General features: G+C 36.7%; 2 protein-coding genes across 9 annotated transcripts in view; one reads left to right on the top strand and one right to left on the bottom strand.

Moving 5' to 3' along the window:
• The window catches only part of LOC100646247 (protein patched), an 87,385-nt gene extending 66,691 nt beyond the window's left edge, over positions 1-20,694 (top strand). For 4 of the 5 annotated variants that reach the window (XM_012318161.3, XM_048413772.1, XM_048413773.1 and 1 more), the window contains 5 exons: positions 15,173-15,580; positions 16,599-18,437; positions 18,722-19,210; positions 19,459-19,582; positions 19,775-20,694. In XM_012318161.3, the coding sequence (XP_012173551.1) occupies positions 15,173-15,580; positions 16,599-18,437; positions 18,722-19,210; positions 19,459-19,582; positions 19,775-19,920 (3,006 nt within the window). In that variant the 3' untranslated portion in view covers positions 19,921-20,694. The remainder of the gene's footprint in view (positions 1-15,172; positions 15,581-16,598; positions 18,438-18,721; positions 19,211-19,458; positions 19,583-19,774) is intronic. The other variant, XM_012318162.3, reaches the window with a different exon arrangement.
• Positions 20,695-21,538: 844 nt separating this feature from the next.
• LOC100650669 (DNA topoisomerase 2-binding protein 1) lies at positions 21,539-26,421 on the bottom strand. Of its 4 annotated transcripts, none has more exons than XM_012318168.2 (18): positions 25,749-26,421; positions 25,538-25,677; positions 25,313-25,439; positions 25,137-25,244; positions 24,858-25,064; positions 24,565-24,781; positions 24,300-24,379; positions 24,047-24,216; positions 23,870-23,975; positions 23,695-23,779; positions 23,509-23,625; positions 23,266-23,447; positions 23,035-23,195; positions 22,762-22,964; positions 22,548-22,699; positions 22,274-22,477; positions 22,143-22,196; positions 21,539-22,057 (listed from the first exon to the last, which is right to left on the bottom strand). In XM_012318168.2, the coding sequence occupies exons 1-18, from the start codon at positions 25,752-25,754 to the stop codon at positions 22,022-22,024; spliced, it is 2,355 nt and encodes a 784-aa protein (XP_012173558.1). In that variant the 5' UTR covers positions 25,755-26,421; the 3' UTR covers positions 21,539-22,021. The 4 variants fall into 4 exon arrangements, with proteins under 4 accessions (XP_012173558.1, XP_012173557.1, XP_020723062.1 ...); XM_012318167.3 differs by having other exon boundaries at positions 25,753-26,421; XM_020867403.2 differs by having other exon boundaries at positions 22,548-22,687; positions 25,753-26,421.
• Between the last annotated feature and the right edge of the window lie 116 nt (positions 26,422-26,537).

Here is a 26,537-nt window from a genome sequence, read left to right as displayed (position 1 = left end):
AGCTTTTCAAAGAGCAGTGGCGACATGGAGCGATTAAAGTATCAACACTAATCTTACCAGGTCAAGTAGAATGGCAGGTTTGAAAATTTAATTTGAAGTTATAGATTCGTCGTTGCTTCCTTTCTTCATCTACTCTATGTAAATTCTCATATGCAAAGATTGAGAAAGTGATTAACCAGATAATAGAAGAATTTACATAAAGTTAGACGAACTAAAGAAACAACAATGCACAATTCCAAATGAATTTTGAAACCGGTCGTTTGAAGGTCCTGTAAGGTTGGCGTTAAGGAATGTACGCTTCCACTGAGGAAGACATAAAAGATATAAAAATACGAAGAATACAGCGGCCCTGGGAAGAAATAATTTGCGCCGTACAATGTCTCCCTTGGAACCAAACACTCGTTCGCTCGAACCTTCTTCAAGCAAACTGCAACCCCAGAAATAAATTCCATTGCTCTCGCTTAAATGTAACACTCCGCCATCCACGAAACTGCATCAGGGTGTTGCGTATAAAACGAGGAAGACAATTATGGCAGAAGACAAAATGAAGGAAGAAAAGGAAGAGAAAAATGAGATGACAATTCGTCTTCAGCTCGTAATTTCCTGAAAGTAGAGGAAGAAGAAGACACAAGACAGCATGCTCCAAAATCAAACAGAAATCGCTCGATATCAGTGGCTGCTGTAAATTCGCCAGAAGATTGCAAAGCGAACGACGTCTGGCGCGTGTCTGAGAAAATGTCGAAGCAAAGGACCCATCGTATCGCAGCGACTCGGTCACCGCCGAAGAAAAGCGTCGGTGGCCCAGTGGTAGGGGAAGGAGGTCAACTAAAAATTCCACGCGCCTGTCTATCGGCTGGCAGCGCGAGACGTCGCCGGGTCGACGAAATTGCTATCAAAATACCATCTCGTAGCGACGGAATTACCGAGGCCGTGGCGGCTACGATGTAGGGGAAGGCTGCGGATGCCTAAGATTCGTTTCATAGGATCGATGTCCGGAATAACAAGTGGTCACTTGGAATTCCGCGGCCGATGACGACCGGTTGCGCGCACGTAGCGAGTCCGGTAGGTCCTGGACAGCCGCACTCGTCCATTCCGCTTTGATGTCCGCGGCGCGGAGCAGATATTCCGCTGGTCGGAGCCGGCGACCTAGCCGCGGTAATGAATATTTAATTGGCCGTGCTTTGCTTCTTTGTTGCGCCTGTCTCTGTGTGCAGATACACGGCGCGGGCGCGTGCGTGCGTGCTGCATCGTCGCGATCAAAATGGAGAATTTTTTCAGCGCGTGAAAAGTCGATGGAGAATGCTGATTTCCAAACGGTGGGTTCACCAACGACGACTTCCTGGGGGGCCGATGGAAGCGCGAGTGGAGGGTAGGAGGAAATACGTGCGGTATCTGCGCCAGGATCTGTAGAACCGGAAGCGCGAGGCAAGCGGGCGTGAAGCGTATTCGTGAAGCACTTGGGGCTTCAGCAACGTCTTTTTATCGATGGATTGAGTTAGGGGTGGAAGCAATGGTCGGAGTTAGGTTTTGGGTTGGGCTACGTTTGATGATATGGAAGTTGAGCAGTGTTGGTAGACGTTGATTTTTGAAGAGCGATTTTATGGAATTGTTATTGATATTGATGTTTGTAACGTGATAATGAATCGTGAGAAGGTTTGGTTAATTACTGGTGATAATTAATTAAGCGCAAACGTATTTGAACTTGATTTTTATGAAATTGAAGAATATAGAAAATGAGAGTAGTATAAAATACATTTAGGAATTGAAATATCTTGTTTATAACATATTAATGAATCGTAAGCAGGTTTGTTTAATTACTGATAATTGATATTTGATTAAGTGCAAACGTATTGCTTATGATATAGCTTGGAACTTGATTTTTATGAAACTGAAGTATACAGAGATTAATCGTAGTATAAAATATATTGTAGAAATTAAAATATCTTGTTTACAATGTATTAATGAATCGTAAAAGGTTTGGTAATTGACCAATAATTGGTGATAATTGATTAAGTGCAAACGTGTTTCCCATGATACAATTATCAGCTCATTTTTTATGAAATTGAAGAATATAGAAATTAAGAGTAGTATAAAATACATTGTAGAAGTTGAACTAGATTGAAATAGTATACAAAGATAATGTTATTTCCATTACTTTATATCCTCCAGTCTATAAATATTAACGTTTTCAATATGTACCAAAAGGACTTAATTTATTAATGAATATCTATCAATGTTCATAGATATCAAAAATTGATATAATATACTTGTACAGTTTAGATGATTCGTATTAAAAGCAACTTCATTATTGAATTCACTCGCGCTCATAATCAATAGGATTTAAGTATTTCCATTTTTACTAAAATGTACTGTACAAATGAGTTTACTCATTGACATTCACACTCAACTATATTTATTGTTGCCACTTGATCTGACCAATTCTTTCGTCAGTGTATTGCCTTATTTATACTCACACTCAGTTACACTTAAGTATTTACATTTTTACTAAAACATACCGTACAAATGAGTTCACTCAGTGACATTCGCACTCAACTATGTTTATTGTTTCCACTCGATCTGACCAATTCTTTCATCAGTGTATTGCCTCACTTATACTTACACTCAGTTACACTTAAGTATTTCTACTTCTATTACCAATTTTTTCGCCAATGTATTGCCTCGTTTATACTCAAACTCAGTTACACTTAAGTATTTCTATTTTCACTAAAATATACCGTATTGTCTAATACATTGTCTCGCTCATACTCATGGTCAGTTACACTTAAGTATTTCCACCTTTGCTAAAATATACCGTATAAATGAGTTCATTCATTGACATTCACACTCAACTATATTTATTTATTATTGATCAACTACTCGATTTTACCAATTCTTTCGCCAGTGTATTGCCTCACTTATACTCACGCTCAGTTACACTTAAGTATTTCCAATTTTATTAATCCATACCGTACCAATGAATTCATCCATCGTCAAGTAACTCAAATACTTTCTCCGTTACCGATGGATCCTAACTTCCCAATACATTCTCATTCACGTTCCTTACTCATACCCACGCTCAGTTACACTTAAGTATTTCCATTGTTATTAATCCATACTGTACCAATGAATGCATTCATCGTCAAATGACTCAAATATTTTCTCTGTTACCAATGGATCCTAACTTCCCAATACATCATCATTCACAATCCTTACTCATACTCACGCTCAGTTACACTTAAGTATTTCCATTGTTATTAATCCATACCGTATCAATGAATTTATCCATCGTCAAGTAACTCAAATACTTTCTCCGTTACCAGTGGACCCTAACTTCCCAATACATTCTGATTCACGTTCCTTACTCACACTCACGCTCAGTTACACTTAAGTATTTCCACTTTTGCTCAAATATACCGTACGAATGAGCTCACTCGTTGTCAACTACACTCTGATATTTCCATTCTTATCAATCGATCCTATCGGTGCTATTCTTTCGCCAAATATATTGCTTCACACTCGCTCGCATTTCAAACTTCCTCCGCACCGGCACGTTTGCGAAACCAGTCATCGAATATCTTCGGAAATCGCACTTGTACAAAGTTGCAGCCATCGAATGTCCGGCGATTCGCAGGCGAAATTTCAGATGGCCCGATAAGGTACCCTCGGAACGATCAATTTTGGGTCGTAAAATCATGGACGTAGCAAAGGCGGGAAAGAAAACGGGACAAGCGAACTGCGTTGAATGAAACGATTCCCATGCGAGGATCGGCGAATGCGTATGCGAGTCGCGTGGGCCGCGGCGCTCGGGACCGACATTAAAATAATAAAATCGAGAGATGCGCGTCATTATTGCGCCACGTCGGTGGTCGCCGCTGCTACACACCGGCATTACGTACGCTTTTTCGCCGCCGACACATTACGCGGTCGTCGTTTCGCCCTCATTAACATACGATCTGAATTCCGCGCCTGTCGCGCGTCCACGGATCACGTTCGCGCGTAAAAGCTCGTCCAGGCTGACGGACAATTTACAGGTTTACAGGCAAAGCGGTACAGCTAACGAATAAACAGCTTAGGTTTTCTACGTATTCGCTATCTGTTGTGTATTTGAAATTTGTAGCTACAAAGATGCATAGAACGTATACGATACGTGGAAAATTATATAAAATATCCAGAATAGAATACTCGTTGTAGTAATATCTAATAAATGAAATAGGTCGTTATTTAGATAGAATTTTGTATAGTTGAAGATCCGCGGTGCAGTATAGTAAATTTTATTTATTTTAATTAATTAATTTTATTTATTTTATTTGTCAGATTTGGGATAAAGTTAAAGCTTGATCTAATGATGAATATGTAAAAGTAATAAAAATAATCATAATAATTAATTTATGGTAAAATAATTATACAAATTATTTATTATTTATTTAAAGTTAAAGATTGATCTAATGACGAATATGTAAAAGTAATGAAAATAATCAATAATTAATATATGGTAAATTAATTATACTATAATTAATAGTATAATTAATTAATTATACTATTATTATACTATCTAATGATGAATATGTAAAAGTAATGAAAATAATCAATAATTAATATATGGTAAATTAATTATACAAATTATTTATTTCATTTCATTGGTTGTACAGCAGACTCGAATGAACTGGTATAGTTTTATACTACACAGAGACAGAGTACTATGCGTAACTATGTTTTCAAATAGCAATTTTCCTATTGACAAACAATCTCGTTTTCGTATTTATAAAGACACTTGTGCTCTTTCAATTCCTACCTTTGTTTCTTTTGTTTCTTATTGTATGGTTAATCACTGGTGGCAATTAAATTAAATGTTAATTAATCAAAAATTGAATTAAATGCAAATGTATCTCTCGTGATACGGTTTAAAGATTATTTGTCAAGAAACTCAAATGTACAGGAATTAATCTATAAAATATTGCGGAGATTGAAATATTGAAATATTTGTATGAATAATTGAAATATATTATTTATAACAGGATAATGAATCGTGAAAAGGTTTAGTTAATTACTGGTGACAATTAATGCGAGCGTGTCTCCTATAATGCAGTTTTCAAAAAGCCAAGATATAGCATTATTATTAAAAAAAAAAAAAAAAAGAAAACATTATTTTATAGCCAAGATTTCACTACATTATTCGCTGGTTAGAAGGCATTAAAATTAAAGAGAAACTCGTTTCTCATTGTCGATGATATGTACATGTGGAATATTCTTATTTTCATTTTTCTCTTAAGTAGGAATATTTGCCAGTATTATTAAAAATTATTTAAAACAAGCTCAGAGTGCTGGTCGTTATCGTAAAAATCCAATTAATAAGAAATTATATGTTTCTCGCTTTCCAATCATTAATTGAACATTTTATGTGCCGTTGCGTGGAAATGATTTAAACGCGATATGCGCGGGTTATCTGCTGACAATTGCCCATAAATCTGGAAGAATCTTAACGACGAGTCGCGATCGCTTCTCGGAATATTTTGGATAGGAAGTAGACCCTGTTCGTACGCGGAAACCGCAAAATGACAGGCTTGTCCGTTGAAATTCTAGCGTAATGACGGGTGGAGACGGCGCGGAATGATCTTTGGGAGGAACGTGTAATTAGGGAGAAATTTGGGTTTGATTGATTGCAATTGGTGCTTGGGTGGTTGGTGAACGTGGCCGAGTAGCACGAAATTTCGAGTTGTTCTTTTTTTTTTCTTTTTCTTTTTCTTTCACGTGGATGGGTTAATTAGGGTAATACGAAGTATTAACGAATTCGCAGCCGATGCTGTAAAATTGCGTTTGTTTCTTTTTTTTTCGCAAACTGCAGCTGATTGCCACAGTTCAGGTAGAATTATGCTACCGACGCGACGAGAAGCTTGAAAGCAACGGTGGCTTTTTAATAACACGATTTATGTTTCTTTATTGCAATACAAATTACACAGCGATAAAGAACCAAATATTATATAATACAGATTTCAGTTTTACAAATTAACAAACCGTTCGATCATCTTGAAATGAAAATTATATTTTTTAGATTTTTGTTTAATTTAGTAATTCAAAATTTCCTCGACTATTTTCAACAATATTGTATTGACAATATATGTTGACAATGTTGTATTGACAATATGCATTGACCATATATGTTGATAATATGTATTGATAATATATGTTAACAATATTGTATTGACAATATATGTTGACAATATTATATTGACAATATATGTTGACAATGTTGTATTGACAATGTGCATTGACCATGTTTACTACAGTATATTGACAATATATGTTGATAATGTTGTATTGACGATGTGCATTGACCATATATGTTGACAATATTGTATTGACAATATATGTTGACAATATTATATTGACAATATATGTTGACAATGTTGTATTGACAATGTGCATTGACCATGTTTACTACAGTATATTGACAATATATGTTGACAATGTTGTATTGACGATGTGCATTGACCATATATGTTGACTATATTATATTGACAATATATGTTGACAATGCTGTATTGATCAATTATGTTGACAATGTTGTATTGACAATATATATCAACAATGTTGACAATAAATATTAACGATACTGTATTGGCAATAAATATTGATACTGTCGTGTTGACAATAAATGTTGATAATGTCATATTGACAATATTGAGTCACAATATATGCTGACAATATATGTTCACAATATGTATTGAAAATACATGTTGACAATGTTGTGTCAACAATAAATGTTGACATTGTTCTATTGACAATATATGTTCACAATATGTATTGACAATGCATGTTGACAATGTTGTATTGACAGTATATGTTGACAATATTGTGTCGACAATACATGTTGACAATGTGTATTGACAATAAATGTTGACAATGTTGTATTGAGAATAAATGTTGACACTGTTTTTGACAATACACGTTGACATTGTTCTATTGACAATACATGTTCACAATATGTATTGACAATACATGTTGACAATGTTGCATTGACTGTACATGTTAACAGTATTGTATTAACAATATATGTTGACAGTATGTATTGGCAATGCAACCATTACTAAGGAGAAATTGTTCCTAGTACCTTCATATGTACATCCACAGGGAAACTTTTCACATTAAAACAAACCAAAATGAATATTAATTCATGCTAATGATACCCATTAGAGATGAATAATGTCGAAGAATTAATCTCTCAATATCAAGATTAACAGCGTGAATACTATGAAAGCACGTAATTCCACGTACCTCCTCTTATGAAAAGGTACAGCTCCATCAAATTACCTTTCCATTTCTTCCTTTCTCCTACCTCATCCGCTACGTCCCAAACATATTACCTGTTCACACGTTCCATAAAGTACAAAGCGACGTAACAAAGTCCGAGACAAAGGTACAATGAAATTTATACACAAAGTTCACGTAGGCCCGTGTGCACGATACCGAGAGGTTCACGCTGCAGTAAATACATACTTACACGCAAGCTGGACGTGCGAGAAAGAGGGAAGGGAGACTCGGAGAAAGAGGGAAAAAGCAAGGGAAGGGAGAGATTGCAGGGAGAAGATACAAGGCGCGGTCAATTAATTTCGCATAATTGAAAGCATGGATTTATGTCATCCGATCTGGAAAGGGAGAAGAGGCGTCTCTCTTCTTCTCTTCTTTTCTTTTTCCTTTCTCTTCTCCCTCCACCCCTCTCCTTCACATTTCTTCTCCGTTCGTTTCTGCACCACGTTCGCCTTTCGCCACGCTCCTCTCGTGTGTCTCCCCTTTCTTCAAGCGTGGCCCCTCATTTCTACTTCTATTTCCATACAGCGTACGCGCGCCCGTACTTAACGTAATTACACTTAATGGCCACGTGGTGCAGTCAGCCCTCTCCTCGGGCAACCGGCGCGTAGCTGCGGGCACGGAACGTCCCCTCGAAGCTTACGCGGAAAGGGGAGAAAATCGATCTGCTGCATATACCCCGTGTACTTGCTATTTTCACTTCGCTGCGTGTTGCAGCACGAAATATTACGATACCGACGATTTCGAATTTGTTTGAACCGATGGAAGCTGCGAGTATTCGAGTTCGTCCTATGAGCGCGAAAATCAAAAATTCTTTGGGGGTAAAATACGTAGCTGGGAATTAGAAGGAAGCATTGAAATTTGTTTATATTTTCTGTGGATAGCAACAGATTTTTGCATCAATTTTTACAGTAATTGATCGCAACAAGCAATCGTCTTCGAAATTTCACATAACCGCGTCGAGTATCTTTTTGAATCGCGCGCTTATTCGTTGGAGGCGAATAGAATCTCATTCTCTGCTTTCGCTCGTTGCCCATAAATTCGGATAAGATAAATTGACGAAAGATATCTTCAGATCAAATTTCGCCCGGAAAACATTCTCCAGCGATGGAAAGTCCCACGCAAACTGCTTACAAATTCAGTCGTCCGAGAGCCTCGCGTCGTTCAAGGGTTTACCGTACTCGAGCAGCACTCGTGGCACTCATCACCTTCGCGCCGGCCTCTCGACCGTTCAAAGTAAACGGATACGCGTGGCCCGTTATGCAAAGGATCCGCGGCCGATTAAGCTCTTAACTGTGAATTTTCAGTCGGTCGGCTTAATTGTCCTACGGATTAATTAAAATCTAGTTGGCCGGTGGCTGGTCTGACGCGGTAAACCGCGTCGTTACCACGATCTTCTCTCCACGTGCACACGTGTGCGCATCATTCGCTTCGCTGGCTCGTTAAGTTCTGCAGACCCGAGAACAGTGCTGCTTTCTAGGGAACACGACGATAACGATGGCCACCTCTAGCCTGCGGTCTTTTAAAGATTCCTGCTTTTCATGACTGTTTAATGCAATTATTATCCGACCCATGCCGATCGCATAATTAACGAACACCGGCCGTCTGGGAGCCTGGCGATCGATAAAATCGTCGATCCGGCGCAGATACGTGATCGTGCAATGGGATGGCAACTGCTTCCTGGGAAAATCGTTAATGCGCTCAACAGCTGCTCCGTTCGGCGATCCGAGCGAACGCGGTTAATTAAAAAAAAAGTGTATTATTATGTATCGACTGAGAAAGAAGCGTTTTGTTCCTCCGTTTCTCTAACATTTGTTTACTTCGTTCCATTGACGAACCGACGAAGGCCGTGCGAGCTTACACAGACTCGCAAGGTAATTTCAGACTAATAGTTGTTTCATAGCGTTTCGGAGATTTCAAGGTCAGCTGGCGTCTTCATTCCCCATAGACGATGTCTAGACGCGCTCAACGATCCTTAATACGAGGTTACCCGATCTATAGTTACCCCATGTTACACACTTTGCCCGATACGATCTGTTGCGAATTGGCAATTTTAACACTTTACCGACCGATAGCGGATGAATCGGTTCCCTGTCGCCAACGCTTACCGACCGATAGCCTATTAATCGGTTTTTTTGTCGCCGACAATCTTTCTCATTATTTGAGCAGTAATTTGTTATTTAGTACTAAGGTGCTTTGCTCAGTTGCATCAATTGCGTTGCTTTGTAAGCTGCCACAGTTTTATACCAATTTGGGAAACTTATCGTTCGCGATGAACGAAAAGAATGGTATTGGAGAGTCTAAACCGAAACAGAGCCAGCGCCAGGGAGATTCTGCGGCTGATCTGTCGTACGTGCATATGCTGTTGAACCGCTATCGGTCGGTAAAGTATTAAAACGAAACACAACGATTTCTCTGTTAGTTCGTCGCCGAGACTGTTAATTTCTCGAACGTAATATTGGCTTGTTATTGACAAAATCCGCAATCACTTAATTGTCAAGCCAATAGTATCTTCGTTTAGATACTCGTCGTTCTGTCACCTTCTATTTCTTCTCTTTTTTAATTTCTTCTTATTAACCTTCCCATTTTGTTTGTTTATCCTTGTGGCGTATGTGTCGCGTTTTACTTCTATCGATAATTGCATTGTAACTTGTAACTGCTGCATTGGACGAGTGGAGCAGTGGCATTCGCTACATCGAATTGAACGTAAAATCTGTCGAACGACAGAGAAAGACGCGGCGCGTCTGATATAACGGAAGCAAATGCTGGACGAGGGGAAAAATGGCGAAAGGATGGAAGAAGGAGGAAGTAGAGGAAGAGAAGAAGAGCGACCAGGTGGTGTGCGATTCAAGTGGAATATAAGAAGTAGCTACTAGTCGGACACGCGGAGAAAAAGAAGAAAAGCGTGCCAGTAGTACGTTGACGTTTTGTCACACGCGTAGCGCGGCCGTTCGTGGAATTACATAACGCGACGTCCGCCGTCCACGTGCAACGTGTCTGCCGACACCGAATCACAGGTAGAATCACGTTCGCCGGGCTTTATTTGGTATGCCAGCCTGACATCCGGTAGCGCATCCATCGGCCGGCCCTCTATATTTTATACTCAACGTGAAACGAGGGCCGGCGATTTACGCAGGTGATCGCCAGATATAAAAAGAGCAAGCGGATGAGAAAAAGTTGCGCTAGTGTGCTTAAAAAAAGAAAGAAAAGGGAGGGAGGGAAAGAAAAGAAAAGAGTGAAATGAAATAGGTGTGTTGGAGAAATAGAAGAATGAAAGGCTGTTTGATGACCTCCGAATGTTTAGGAAGGGAATTTTTCGAATATTCCACGCACAAGATTTGCATCTGTGTGGCTCAAAGAGAAGAGAAATGGAACAATAAAACGCTTTTTGGTGGTTAGGTTGGGGTTAGTTAGGTGGTTAGGTTAGTTTTTGGTGGCCTACGAATATTTAAGGCGGGAATTTGTCAAATATTCAAAATAGAAACTTTAAATTGTCTAAAAGAATTTTAAAATCTCCTGGCTTATGTGATTTTATACTGTCGTTTTACTACTTCCTCTCGTTCCGCCTCGATGCCAGAGAAGATAGAAGTATTTGACTGTTTTAAGATTAAGCGAACAAAAGTGTTCTTTGACGTGAATTACGATAGAACTGCGTTTATAGCTTACATGAACTTGTTGGTGGATAAATGAAGTCCATATAAGATATTTAGTCCATCACAATATATGTTATGAGAATACGAAAACATTTAAACAATCAGTGAATTACCCATTACATTAATAAACTTCAATATCCAATATCTTTATCATAACGTATAATTTTCAACGTGTTCAAAATAACTCTTCGTTCGGTGTATTAATTTTCTAAACATTTTCAAATCGTTTTCAAATTTGATCATATACCGGGTGTGGCCGAATAACACGCACAAACGGGCACGAGCCGACTCCTTAAGAAAACACAGGAACCAAATGAGGAACAAAGTTTTTTCATTTAAAGTTTAATTTTGAAGAAAATCGAGTTTGAAAAATTATCAAGTACTAATTACCGTATGGCTAATTACCGACTGAATATAAGCAAACGATCGATAAAATTTTATCCTAGAAGCGAAAGTAAGTAAAAAATATAAAATAAAATTCTCCCATCTAAAAAAATAGAGTTCGATAAATTTTCAAATTTATTTTTTTCGCAAACAAAGCGCCTGGAGAGGAAATTTAATTCCGCATTTTCGACTTATTTTCACGCTTATAATCACCTCTTTCCGATTATTTAATACTGTCGAGTCCGAAATTAGCCATGTTCAAGTATGCGGTAAATTGGTAAATTTTCCAGCTCGGTTTCCTCCTAAACTAAGCTTTAAATGAGCAAATTGAACTCCGCATTTTGATCGTAATTTTTCACAAGGAATCACCTCATACTCGCTTCTACGTGTCATTCAGCCGCACCCTGTGTGAATCAGGAATTTTGTATGCGACAGTCAGTGCTCATTATCAGTGCTAACGAAATGTCGAAATATTTTATACGACGCACGCAACATACACGTACGAAGTCTTCCACGCTAACTCGCGATTTCATACGCTGGCTTACGCAGCATCAAAAATATTTTCGAAAATTCCTTTCGACAAGACAATACGTTTGCGATCGCTATCGTACCGTCCATACTATGCATCCCACGTTATACCTTGCCGAGCTTAAATCCACGGTGAAACCAAATCCATTTGAACATTCGCAAGAAACCTGCAACCGATAAATTAGATTTCGCGCGTGCAACTCGATCAGAATCGCCCATACGATCGCAGTCTCTTGGTGGCACGCGCTTGCGCCGGGTAAATTGTTTGGGGATCGATGTTCACGGCATGATTTTCAAAAATCAGCCAACAAGATATCGTGACGGATCACGTAAGGTTGTGGACTGATACTCGAGACACGCGATAATCACCGTGGATCAGCTCTAATGTTACGTGTGTTTGTGGTACACGAGCGTCGCGAGGTACACGACATCGTCTCGCGTTTCACTAGCTGTCAGAAGACAACTTTTTTTTCGTCAACGTCGGATCGAAGAGCGTTTCGTAGCAGAATTGGGCATCGTATGACAAATATGTTTTTATATGTCATTGTCGTATAACGAATCGTTTGGAATAAATATTTGTCTGTGATAATTATTAAATATTATTATGTATAGTGTATATATTTATTGTATAATATTTTTTTATATTATTTGGTAAATTAACAGTGGAACCAGCGATAGTTAAGGCGAAGCTATTGCCACCTAATGACAAAATCCGCAACCACTTAGTTGCTAACCCAATGTTTCTACCAGAGCCAGTGGAAATGACTGGTGTGATAGTTATGACTATTGTTAAATAATGTGTAAATATAAAATTAAAATATTACGTAATAATGCATTATATAATTATGTAGAAATGTAAGACACTGCAACTTTTAATTTAACTTTCTTCTTCTATCGTTTCTCGGCTGGGAAAAAATTATTTCATTGTTAGCATGAAAGCTTCCCTTTCGTATGTTGTATTCGCTTGAAATTTATCGTATTTTAATAGTTTCGAAAGCGTTCAATAAAAAGAACGTGGGCCATCGATGGCCACCGTGATAGCAAACGCGTTAATAAATATCGTAAACAAACGAATCGTTTGTTAGTTTTAGTTTAGTTACCACTATAGTTAGTTATAGCTTTGACAAATTATAATTCTCATCGATAGAAGATTTTGTTACTATTATACGATCGTAATCGTAATTTACGAGTAGAAGAAAAGGTAAGGCGCGAAGGCCAATTTCTGCGCGATTCGCTCGTTTGCTTGCTGTGCGATAATCGACGAATTAATTACTGGTAATTAGCGCTGGCTCGTTAGTATGCGATTAACGTGCTCGGTATCTCGCGTTTTTGCGCCTTCGTTTTTCGTCGTTACACTCTCCCTGCCTCTCCCAGCGCTGATTTTCTCCAACTCCAAGTTTCTTACCTCTCAGCTACTTAATTAATCATTATCGATGCTTATACACTTGATCATCGCAGAGTAATTCAGGCAAACATTTTGTACGATATGCGATTTGTCCGAGGGGGAAGATCAAATTGATCGACTGCCGAGGGAAAATCTGTGAGAAATTGTCGACACGATAAGATTTGACGTGTGAATATCTCAAAGACGATCTATCTTTGATATATGATTTTTATATTCGTTTTGTATCTATCGTAACACGAGCGGAAAGAGAAGTCGGGCACATCGAGACTCGCGATTAGCATACGAGCACCAACGGATATTCAAATTCGTTTTTCTCGAAAACGGGCCCTCGAGCGAAAAAATGTTATTCCTCTTTTTCCATTTATTTTTGCATGCAGAATCACCACCCGACCGCTTCTACCGTGATTTCGGAGACAGCCTATATACACATACATATGTCTATATATATATATATATATTCGCTTCCCGTTTCGATTACAACTCTTCGTGCTGGAGAATAATTAAAAATAACACGAACAGTGGCAGCAGGAATCGTGAAAGAAACTTATCCGACAATCAATCGTCCAGAGAAAAACTATTGGATTAGGTTAGGTCAATACCACCTAATGACAAAATCCGCAATACTTAGTTGCCACCCTAATAGAAGCCTTAGGAAATCACGTTAGGAATTTCTTTGCCTGTTGAAGGAATGATTCCGATTGAAAGGAAGGTTTCGGAATGGATGGTTGGTTTGGTGGGCCAGGAAATGATAAAAACGCGATCGTAAGTGGAACGATGGCATAGGGTACTGCAGACCTCACACCGTGATTTTATGGGCACCTATAAAAGAAGCATACCAGTGAGCACTTTAAACGATCGCCGTTTAGTTGGTTGGACGTTGTCCAATGGTTAGCTATATCATGCCAAGATAAATAACGTGAACAGGATGAACCGTGTGGAGTGTGCAGGGGCCTAACCTCTGTAACGAATGCATTGTGATAGTCTAACGATTCATTAGTGTCCGTTTAATGAGATTCGATAAAGGGAATAATGTCGCAGGTGGCATTCCGGCTGAAATATTTCCTTTGCTGAATGACGTGCTCGAAATACCCGTACAATCAATTGGTACGTTCGTTTCCTATAGATGCTCGAGCAAACATAAAGTCAGATACACTATTGAGATATGTGTAATTTTGTGTGCTACACTGAACTAACCGCATAGTTGTGGCACACATATATGAGTATGAGCGTGTGTGGGAGTACGTGCGTGCGCAGTATTATTCGTGGGAGTATTCCGTGCGCATGGTGGGAAAGAAGATGGCGAGACAAAAAGAATGCTATGGGTATCTACGAATATCTTGTAAATCACATATTAAATAAATATGAAACTATTTTAATATCATTTCTACATGTACTGTAAGTGTTCCTATACATTTATTTCGGCGACTAAGATCCACAATTCTCAATATATACATAAACTTTTGTTCCGAGTTCTTCTAAGGTTGTAAGTACGTGTTCCAAAAGAAGATCCTTTATACCGTGTATTATTGCTGTGAAAATAAAGAGAGATGTCCATTACCTTATGGCTATACAGCTTTCTCAAATTATTCCCTAAACTAAACACGATATTGAAAGGATACTTTGGGGCGATGTTTGGGACAACCGCAACTGTCCAGAACAATTTTAACGCTTACGGTTTCAAGAAAATGTGGGCTGGACAAAGATTCACCCGTTTGGTATTGTTTCTCTGAACCCTCTTAAACAATTCATTATTCCTTTGCATCAACGTAGAACAAACGTAGAACAATTCTGAACGAAGACAAAAAATACGAGATTAAAAGAGTAGGAGGAAGGGAGGGGGACTATCTTCATACAGACACCAAAGATGCTCATGAAACTGCACGATTTGTTTCGCCAGGTACCAGACATAGGAGCGGAATTAACGGGAGGCTGTTACGGTTTCGCGGCCAAATTTATGCACTGGCCCGAGGAATTACTCGTCGGTGGTGCTAAGCACAATAAGACTGGTCACTTGACCCGTGCAGCTGCGCTTCAGACCGTTGTGCAGCTGATGGGAGAACGAGAGCTTTACGATTTCTTCGACAACACCTACAAGGTACATAATATCGACTGGTCCCAGGAGAAGGCATCGCAAGTACTTAAAACCTGGCAACGAGCGTTCAGCAATCAAGTGAAGAAGCACCTGGACGCAAATGGCTCAGCGCCGTACAATTTGTACGCGTTTAGCACAACCACCATGAACGACATACTTGGGAAGTACAGCGAGGTGTCCGTTATGAAAATCGCCATAGGCTGCGCACTGATGGTCAGTATAAATATTATTACGGTTTCTAACGCTTTCGTGGATACTGCAAGTAATGGATACGTTACGTTGGTCTGGTACATTGATCCTGTACAGTTTCAATTATACAGGGTGCCCTCTAAGTGGTGGTGTAAACGGGTACGATTCTACGTGAAAAAATAAGTCGGAAATGTGGAGCAACGTTTTTTTATATAACGCTTCGTTTGCAAGAAAATCAAGTTTGGAAATTTGTCGAGTATACTTGAACTTGGCTAAGTACGGACCAAGTATCAATAAATTAAGGAAAAGTATAGAATCAGCAGGAGGTTATTCTACACGTGGAAATAAGTAAAAAATGTGAAATAAAGTTTTCCCATTTTCTGCCTCGTTTTCAAGAAAATAAAGTTTGAGCGCGTTCAGTCGAGGACTGGTCTTGTGCACACGCACAATGCATTTTCCAATTAATTTTTTTCCAAGGCATCTTATGACAAAATGCTATTTTACGTTTCTGACTTATTTTTACGTGCAATTTAACCTCCTGTTTATATGCTCCTGTTCAGTCGGGAATTAGCCACGTCGAGGTATACCTACCGAATTTTCAAACTCAATTTCCTCAGAAAGGAAACGTCATATGAAAAAAATGTATTGCATATTTTCGACTTGTTTTTTCACGTACAATCACCTTCCACCAAATTGTATCATCTGTGTTTGACATTCTTATTTCACCTGATTAGAAACTTGCTAAAATTTGGCTATATATGATTAAAATTGTATAACTAGCTATACTCGTATGTATAAATGGGTACAATTGGTTATTTGTAATCAATAATCCACCTTAATATAATTATATTAAACTAAATTATAATTCTCTGATGTCAAACATCTAAGAGAACTGTACAAAGAATACACGTAACGCACATGACTATAGAAACTTATTTAAAGAAAGATATAAAAAAAATGTAATGTCAAAATTGTATGACACAGGTCTTATTCATTTACTTGTTATCTACCTCCTCGTTATAAAAATATAATCTTCTTTCAGGTACTGTACGCGGGTATAGTCCTTCTTCGATGGAAGGATCCAGTGCGTTCGCAAGCTGGCGTGGGCATAGCCGGTGTAATGCTCATCTGCGCAACTGTGGCCGCTGGTTTGGGGTTCTGCGCCCTCCTGGGAATCCCCTTCAACGCAGCCACCACTCAGATCGTCCCTTTCTTAGCTCTAGGACTCGGTGTTCACGATATGTTCCTATTAACTCATACTTACGCTGAGCTCTCGGTGAACGAAGTACCCAGTGGAGAACAGACAGGAGTGGTTTTAAAAAGGACTGGCTTATCTGTCCTTCTAGCAGGAATCAGCAACGTGTCAGCGTTCTTCGCTGCAGCGATAATCCCAATTCCTGCACTCCGTGTGTTCTGCTTTCAAGCTGGTATCTTGTTGCTTTTCAATCTGGCCGCTATGCTGCTTGTTTTCCCAGCTATGGTGAGTTTAGACCTGAGAAGACGTCGTTCAGGTCGTTCAGATATACTCTGTTGCTGCCTACCATCGAACGCTGGCAGAAATAAGTACGCCAATAGAATGAGCAATGGTACCGCGAAGCAAACTGTAACGAGGGCGATACCACCAGAACGTCGTGAAACCTGCACGCAAATCCTGACATCGCAAAACGTGCAGAATGAATCCTGGGTCGGTGGAAATATCGAAGTGGACTCGGATAAGCAGTGTAGCGAAGAAGACACCCTAACAGGATGCAGCCAAGACGACTGTCTCACTTTCTCCTTGACCCAGTTAGCTGCGAAGCATTATGCTCCCTTTGTCACCAGACCAGCGACTAAGGTCTTTGGCATGATGATTTTAATCGCAGTTCTTGTTGGCTGTGTTTGGCAAGCTGTAAGGGTGAACGATGGTCTAGAGCTGACCGATCTGGTCCCACAGAATTCCAATGAACATGCTTTCTTAGCTGCCCAGGCAAAGCACTTTGGATTCTACAATATGTATGCTGTTACCCAGAGGGAATTCGAGTACCCTAACAATCAAAGATTGTTGTATGAGTATCATGATGCCTTCATGAGGATAAAAAATGTGATCAAGAACGATAACGGAGGATTGCCTGAGTTTTGGTTAAGTTTATTCAGGGACTGGTTGAAAGGACTGCAAAACGCGTTTGATAGGGATTATAGCAATGGATGTATTACACAGGAAAGGTGGTACAAGAATGCTAGTGACGAGGCAATTCTCGCTTACAAATTGTTGGTACAAACTGGTCACGTAGACAATCCTATTGACAAATCGTTAGTCACTCAAGTCAGGCTAATCGATTCTGAAGGGATCATCAATCCAAGAGCGTTTTATAATTATTTGAGTGCATGGGTGTCAAACGATGTTTTGGCTTATGGTGCTTCTCAGGCCAATTTAAGGCCAGAACCAAGGCAATGGATTTATACTAATGATCATGAATTAAAGATTCCAAAGAGCATGCCTCTGACGTACGCTCAGATGCCATTTTATCTGCATAAACTTACTGACACGCAAGAAATTACAGAATTAATTGGCAATGTTAGAAAACTGTGCAAAAAATTTGAGGAACGAGGACTGCCAAATTTTCCGTCTGGTATACCATTCCTCTTTTGGGAACAATATATGGATTTAAGAAATTGTTTGGTTATTGCTCTGTTAGCTGCTTTAACAGCCAGTGTTGCTGTCGTTGGAGTATTATTGTTGAATTTCTGGGCAGCTTTGTTAGTCGGCACTTCTCTTGCTGCTGTGGTACTACAACTCTTTGGAATCATGGGCCTCTGCAATATAAAACTGAGCGCTGTTCCTGCTGTTCTGTTGGTCGTCAGCATTGGAATTGCTGTGCACTTTACAGTACATATTTGTCTGGTTAGTATAAATACAAGTAGAGGATAAGTTGAGACATTGAGAACAAAAGCAAACTACTCCCAATACCCAAGTAGCTAAACGATTTTCTTTCTAAAATAGAATTGAACACAAGATATTCGATGTAACAGAAAGTAACAGTGTACTGAAAGAACATTGCTTATTCTACTTTGGTGCTCAATGTCTAAATTGTAAAACTCGTTATTTCGTTCATATTATATTATATTCTCACAATATATTGTTCTAATATATTCTAATATATTATATTCTTGTTTTTATTCTTGCAGAGTTTTGTTACGAGCATTGGAAGCAGGGATCGAAGAATTCGGTTAGCTCTGGAACACATGTGCGCACCTGTAATTCACGGAGCAATAACAACTTTAATAGCAGTCGTGATGTTGGCCTTCTCCGAGTTCGACTTCATCGTTCGATATTTCTTCTTGGTGTTGCTGTGCCTTATTGGGATCGGTTTGGTGAATGGATTATTCTTTTTCCCCATCCTGTTGTCTTTGATCGGCCCATCTCCAGAAGTAATACCCAATGACCATCCGGATCGTATTTCTACGCCAACTCCACCTGCCTCGCCAATCGTCAGAAGATCGAAACCTCCTGCACCCCCCAGGAGATCGTACAAAATTGATAACGCCAGGTTACACGCTGAACCATCTCTCACTACCATCACAGAGGAACCCAATTCGTGGCACAGTACACAGGAGTCTTGTATTATTGTTCAGCCAGAGTTGAAGGTTGAAACGACATCAACTTGTGGCAACCAGGTACGTTATATAACATGAATATTAACTGTTTTGAAATATTTCCTGTCTCACTTGGCATTTTCTTCTAAATGTACTTGACTTGAGAGTGCTTTTGATAATATCCACCATTTGGCTTTCTATCTCTGTAACTGCTTACACATTACTCAAAATTCTTCTTATTACCTTACATACTATCTCGCGTGAATGATGCCGATACTCCAAATCCATGAAGCATGATTAACGTGTGTGCTTTTGTTTTTAACTAACAGAACTGTAGCGGATCAGATACAAGTGGGTCTAGTCGAATGTCACCAGTGACATCTACGTCTCATATCACAACCAAGGTCACTGCGACGGCTAATATAAAAGTTGAAGTTCATACACCGTTAACTAGTGAGTATCTATTGTAACGTTTGATTAAAAAAGTTTCTTGTCATGATTACATTACATACTTATCATAAAATTCATCAACTTTCAATGTAACTTATTCAAGTATCTTAAACAAACAATATACATACAAGCAATATGATGGAATTATTTCTTGCAATGCTCTACGTGGATATTGATTTCTGTGTAAAATTATTGTAGGTACAGTGGATCGTAGCGAAAAATGCAGACACACGACTTCCAGTAGCCGAAGGAGCTCGCGCTGCAGTGCGAACGTTAATGCTGGGGAGTCTTCCGGTTCCGGTTCTGAACCGGATTCAGACTCTAACCCAAATAAACACTAATAATAAGTACCGGGAAGACCGGCAGCTACTGCTCAAATACCATGCAAAGCGGGAACATACAGAAGGCTGACTAGGATAGATTTATAGTTTCTTTTCTTCTTTCTCTTCTTTATATATCGTATAGCGATGTGCGGGTACCCAAAGTTTAAATAGCAATGGCTTTATTCGAGATAAGTTCGCGTAATGTTCTCACATGACACGTTTCACCTCTCTCTTAATCTTTTGTAAACTAGATATACGAAATAATTATTCACTGCCCTTATTTTATATGAAACACCGCGGACGAACAACGTGGAAAGCCAATGATCAGAGTTTACCAGGTACTCTCACATCGTTAATAACGCAACGTGCTTGTCCTCTTTGAATTAAAGAACAAAAGTATTATGACTCAGAAATACTGAATCGATACACGCAGTGATACATTGTATATAAATGTTCGCAAAGATGCATTTATATTTGTATCGTACGTCCAATGCGGGCCATACGTACGGACAAAATGTTCGTAATTCACTTTCAACGCATTGAACGTGTGATAAATTATTGGGATGTGTGTGTGTGTGTGTGCGCGCGCGCGAGCGCGTGTGTGGGTACGTGTGTAAAATGATATTTTTAACGAATCTACTTAGGAGCATGTCAAAGAAAATGCTTTACTACACGCTCTGTGGTATACGACAGTTTCCATGAAACTATAAGGATATTATTTTATGAACTAGAAAAATTTCAACGTCTGTTCTATAATTGTTAATAATACGACGAAGATTGAAGAACTGGAAATGTTTCGGGTGTTTATAGAACTTTCCCTAACAACTTATTGTAAAGTCCGTTATACAAAACAAACCTATTATATAGTAACATATTTTTGGAAACGTTTATCTGTCAGAAATATATATGTATATATATATTGAGACGTTTTCCTTTCTAGAGGATATTAATAGTATTATGCGCATAATATGTAGTTTGAGATTTTCGCGGACAATACATGACTTTCTTTTTGGGACTAATAACGTACAGGTTTATTGAATCGTTGGTACCCTTTTGGGTATATAGGTGACCGAAGGTTTACAGATTACATTTACGTAATACTGTTTAGGGAGAACTTCTAATTTAGAAGTAATTACGACGATGTAGCTCTCTTGCGCCGTTTTTTGCAACGACTACAATGTGGTGCCTTGAAAATGATAATAAAATTTCGAGTAACTATTTATTTTATACACTAACAGTTATAGTGCAGTGTGTATATGACTTCGAGCGATATTAAATTTAAAATCTATTTATTATTTATTTCTACGTGTCTACTTTGATATCACAATTATTTAAAGCGTTCGTTTTGTACAATGCCTATTTCGTATGATAATTTGTAAAAATACTTCATTATTTATGTCACCCTATATATTTTTATATAAAATCGTTACTTAATTTAATAAAATAAGTCGATCTATCCGATTCGTACCTCTTATGTAAAAAGGTGTAATATATTATTCCACAGCCAATATGTATGTATGTTTATGTTTTTTGTTAGATATGAGACAGAATTATGTACAATAAGAGAAGTATTTTTATGTGAAGTCAATCTTGTAAACATACAGAATGCAGATAAGATATTTAATGAAAGAAGATGTTCTATTAGAGATGTAGAATCTTTATTGTGCATAAAAACACTTTCATAAGAAAAAACATAGTCAGTGTGTACCTCCATCGTACTTCCTAAATTATACCACAAATTCCTATTCAAATACAGTTATAGTAAAAAGTTTATGCTTTCGATCGTGTTTCAAAATATAGAGCCAGTACTTCTTTTGATTTTACAATTAAACTGGAGGTGCAATAATTAACTTACTACTGCTTTTAATATTATAGAAGCTAATAATTTTTACATATATTGAATATATAAACAATTAATTGTATGATGTATAATCTTCATTTGTATATAAATACAGCGATACTATTATAATAATTTTGGAAGTACAGTCAATTACTGTTCTTAGGTCTTTATGAATATTTGCATATCTCACATACTTTGCTTATCTAAAACTTTCTTTTAACTTACATATTAATTGCATTTGTCAGTTTTACCATTGTCATCTGTGTCTTCTAATTTCTACTAGTTGAAACGATCTTTTGCTGCTGCATCATGATTCTATAATGTTATAGTATTTATTAATAAATATATATATAAAATTATTCATCAATACACATATACATATATAAATAAAAAATATTACCTCTGGTAACTTTTCATTTACTTTCTGACAGTTTTTTTTAAACATTGAGATAACCTATAAATTCAATTATGGTAATATTTATTAGATATTTATGTATTATGTACATAATTAAGCTTACAAGAAATACTAACTCTATTAAATGGCTTTTCCAAAGGAGGTTTTTCTTTTATTAAATTTAAGGAATAATTAATCCCTTCCAACCAAGATCTCTCTGTCCCTAGTGAAGGAATGGATCTAAACACTTGACTACATTGTGTTTCTGGTGCTTTAAAAGTTGTGTTCATAGGTAAGCTGAGTTCATTACTCAGCATGTTTTTTAAAATATTATTTTGAACCTATAATATATTTTTTAGTAATAGATCATAAATTAATAATAAAGGAAATATGTAAAAAATATATATATACTTGTAAACTTAGCAAATATTCTTTTGGAACAATAATGTTGCAGCTTCTTGAAGTAGTGGCTACTGGTTCAGTAGAAAAAACTATTTTATTTGTGTTAGTTTGAAGTAAACTTGTGTCTAATTCCATTGGTCTTTCTGGGCCTTTAGACGGCACTAATATTATACAAATTTTTGTATGTACATATATGATATGAATTTATTAAGTACTTGTATACCTAAACTTTTTACAAGAAATGGCGTTTCGTCAACCCATGTTGATTGAGCCGCACAGGCTTTTAACCATTCTGCGGTAACAACTGGTATTTTACACCTTACTGCAAGGTCATACTTCTTCCCTTCCGGCATTGGACAAATTAAATGTGTGTTTTTATAGATACCTTCTTCAATAATGGTTTCACAAGCGAAAATATTTTGCTTTCTGAAATTAAACAATGCTTTAATACTTGATTCACTCTAGTTATCCTTAAGGTATACGATAAGAATAATACGTTGCACCCAATTCCATAGCTAATGTTACAAGATACGATCGTTCAATTCCTACATATGTGCTGATTGTAAGAACACAACCTACTAATGCAATCTTTGTTACAGATATAGGTCTATGATAATACATAACTTCAACTATTCGACCCTGATCTATACAATCTTCCTATAAAAAAAATGCTAATACTAAAGAATATATCAAAATATGAAAATCGAAATAAAAAGCTGAAACTTACAATAAACAAATCGGTAACAATTTCTTTCGCTGTACAATTTAAAGTCATACCAAATTTTGGCACAATACCATAGTCTGGACTCGTAACGAGCATATCTTGAACTACTTTTCCATTCATTGCTATTATATTTTTAACCACATCATTATACATGTCACAGAAGTCAGATACGACAAATGTCAGACCTATATGTATATTTTACCATTATTTTAGTTCATTGTTGTACATATTCTACCACAACATTACCTTCAAATAGTCTATTATTAATATCAATATTATTTGCTTCAGGTGGTATGAAATATTCTTCGAGACTTTCTGACAGTTGAGTTGAAACAGGTGTATATGGCTCATCAGTTGTTGAAACTAGCAATAAGTAAGATGTACATTCAATTTCTTTCATAAAAAGTGTAAGCAATTATTTACAGACACTACCAATTGCATTATGTAGCTCCTGTTGACCGAGATTAGATGATTCTTTCCCTTCTTCTGACATCCTTTCTTGCATCAATTGTAAATTCTGAAAAAATATATGAACATGATAAATACCTATATTACGTACTATATTTTATGTATATATCATAATTAATGAAGATGATGGTTCTATAACCTTTTTAAGTGTACTATTTTCTTGTTCGTATAAGAAATATTCTACTGGCGCGGGCTGTTTTAATCTGATACTCTCTACCAACCATTCCAGTTTCAATATATGTGGACTACATCATATATCCATTAAATTACAGAATTTTAAATAGATATTAATTTAGACATTAAAGTAACATTATACCATAATGCTCCTGGTTTCAATAATTTTAGTTCACTAGCTGCCCTATCTTCGTCCCCGACAATAACGTGTGTTACCATGTCACATACATAATCAAATGGCATTGCACAACCTACAGTCAATATTATGTTAAGTTTATCCTTTTGATCAGAAGTAAATCCAGCTAGGTAAATCTGAAGAGAAGAAAAGAATTAATTAGAGAAATATCATCGGAGAATATTATAGAATATGAAAAATGTAAATACAATTTACGCACAACGCAACCATATAAAAATGGACCAGCCGCTTCTGCTTCAATAAACGTAAGATTATCCAAAATTGTAGTAACTGTAGAAACTGAAAAGATGGAATAAATTTAAAATAAAATTTATCTTTGCTGCAAGATACAATTGCCTTGCTGTTTATCATGTGTTATGAAACTCGTTGTTGTAGAACAACTACAAGGTTCACGTACTGAACATTAAAAAAATTATATTAGCCACCAATTTATAGATCTATAACACTAAAGAGATATTTTTTACCATTTGATCTTCTTGAAGAATATTGTTCTTTTACTGTTTGATATATATAGTGCTTAAAAGGCAAAGCATGGCCAGCTTTTATACTTTCATATAGCCAATTTAGTGTTAAACAAATAATATTTGCTTCTTCTGCATATTTGAGCTTCTGATTTTCTTCACTATTTTCTGGTGCAAGTACTATATTAACTTTTTTTGTATCCAAATCATTCAAATACATCTAAAAGGAGAATAATAATATAAGGGAATAGTTAGCTAAAATATAAAAGAAAAATTTTAAACAATATGTATTTTACTCCTCCATTATCTTTAATTAAACGTGCAATTTCTTCCTTTTCACATCTCTTAATATTTGTTGCTGTTATAACTAAATTATAGAAGATAGAAACTTTATATTTATCAAACCTCTTGTCATTTGGCTCAACATAATCTCTCTTATTTGCTTCCCATATTGCTTTAACCCATTCTTTTGTAACTATTTGTATTTTCATATGTATTGCCTTCTATCAGAAAGAATTAAATGTTATAATAAAACTATATAATAAATATAATTTTATCGATATAAATTTACTTACCTCGTATTCAACAGACAAAATAGATAATATTACAAGATGTGTTACTTTATCATCTAACTTTGTTGTAAAATTTCCACTCATCTGTGACACTAATACTTGTATGTATCTCTATAATAATAAGATTTTTAAATATTTCCTCTTTTATTGTGTGCAGAAACAATCATTAGTGAATATACCTTATCTTCTAAACATAAACGAGAAGAAATACATATACAAAGATCTTGCATGACATTTGAATGCACTGGACTTGTTCTACCTAGAGTTATATTAGAAATAAGTGGAAAAAGTTCTGGATTAACTATGCTGTAACAGTAAAATAATATTGATTAATATCATGTGATCTACTGTCTTTGCAAAGTTGATGTAGCAGTATATTACATCAATATTGAGCTTCTACTTACCAACATTTAGATGTTTTTAATGTATTATCTGAAAGTTCTTCATATTTTTCCACCACAAGGATATCATTTCTCGTAAATTTCATTTTATTAGAATCTCTTTCACTGATCCATACTGGTTCCATGCCAAGCTTAAGGCATTTCTGAAAGATCAATTCAGTACATCGTTTTTATTGTTGCTTAAAATATATTGTTTATGTAAAAATAAACTTACTAACATCGTATGTAAGTAGCATATCTTCACTAATATGATCTTTAGACTTTTTCTTCTTTGGTCTAACAAAATAAACGTTGGACTTTTTTGTACATTTAATCAGTTGACTCATTTTTAAATACTGTCTAACTGGTGATTTATATATGATATGATTTTTATTTGACAAATAAATATTCAATGAAAAATAAAATCTTTATGTGTCACACAATTATACGTCAAAAACTATACCGAGCACTATAAATTTCGCTAAATATTAAGTATTGCCAGGGACGAAATTTGTTTTTAATCGCTTGATACGATGAAATGAATTTATATCTGTCAAAATGACATTCACTTGACTGATATAAGGATAATGTAACGTTTCCACTCCCGGATCATCGAAATAGATATTTTGTCTCATTTTCATTTTTGTTTATAAAGAATTGTAAATTTTACGTTATAATAGGTTAGATTTTTTTGACAAAGGTGTAGTTAATTAAAAAGATCATTAATTTCGGAAAGATATTATTTTATAACTAATAAAATAATATTTAAAACGTTTAATTTAAATTTCTATTTAAATTTTTTGTTTAATTTTTTAAATGGTAGAATAACAGCAAAACTAAGTAAAACCACCTAAGGGATATAGAGGAGAAAAGTAGACGTGACCCTCCATGACCCCCACATCGTGTTCGCGTCGCATGCGACGTTATCGATTCAGTTTAGTACTGTTTTGAATTAAAATTAAAACCATTGTCGCAGAAAATAACCTTCGCATGTGCTACAAAATAAAAATTTTATAATTCATAC

Source organism: Bombus terrestris, chromosome 17, assembly GCF_910591885.1.
Source record: "Bombus terrestris chromosome 17, iyBomTerr1.2, whole genome shotgun sequence".
NCBI classification, from domain to species: Eukaryota; Metazoa; Arthropoda; class Insecta; order Hymenoptera; family Apidae; genus Bombus; species Bombus terrestris.
Note: the sequence above shows the minus strand (reverse complement) of the source record. Positions and strands in the feature narration are given on the sequence as shown.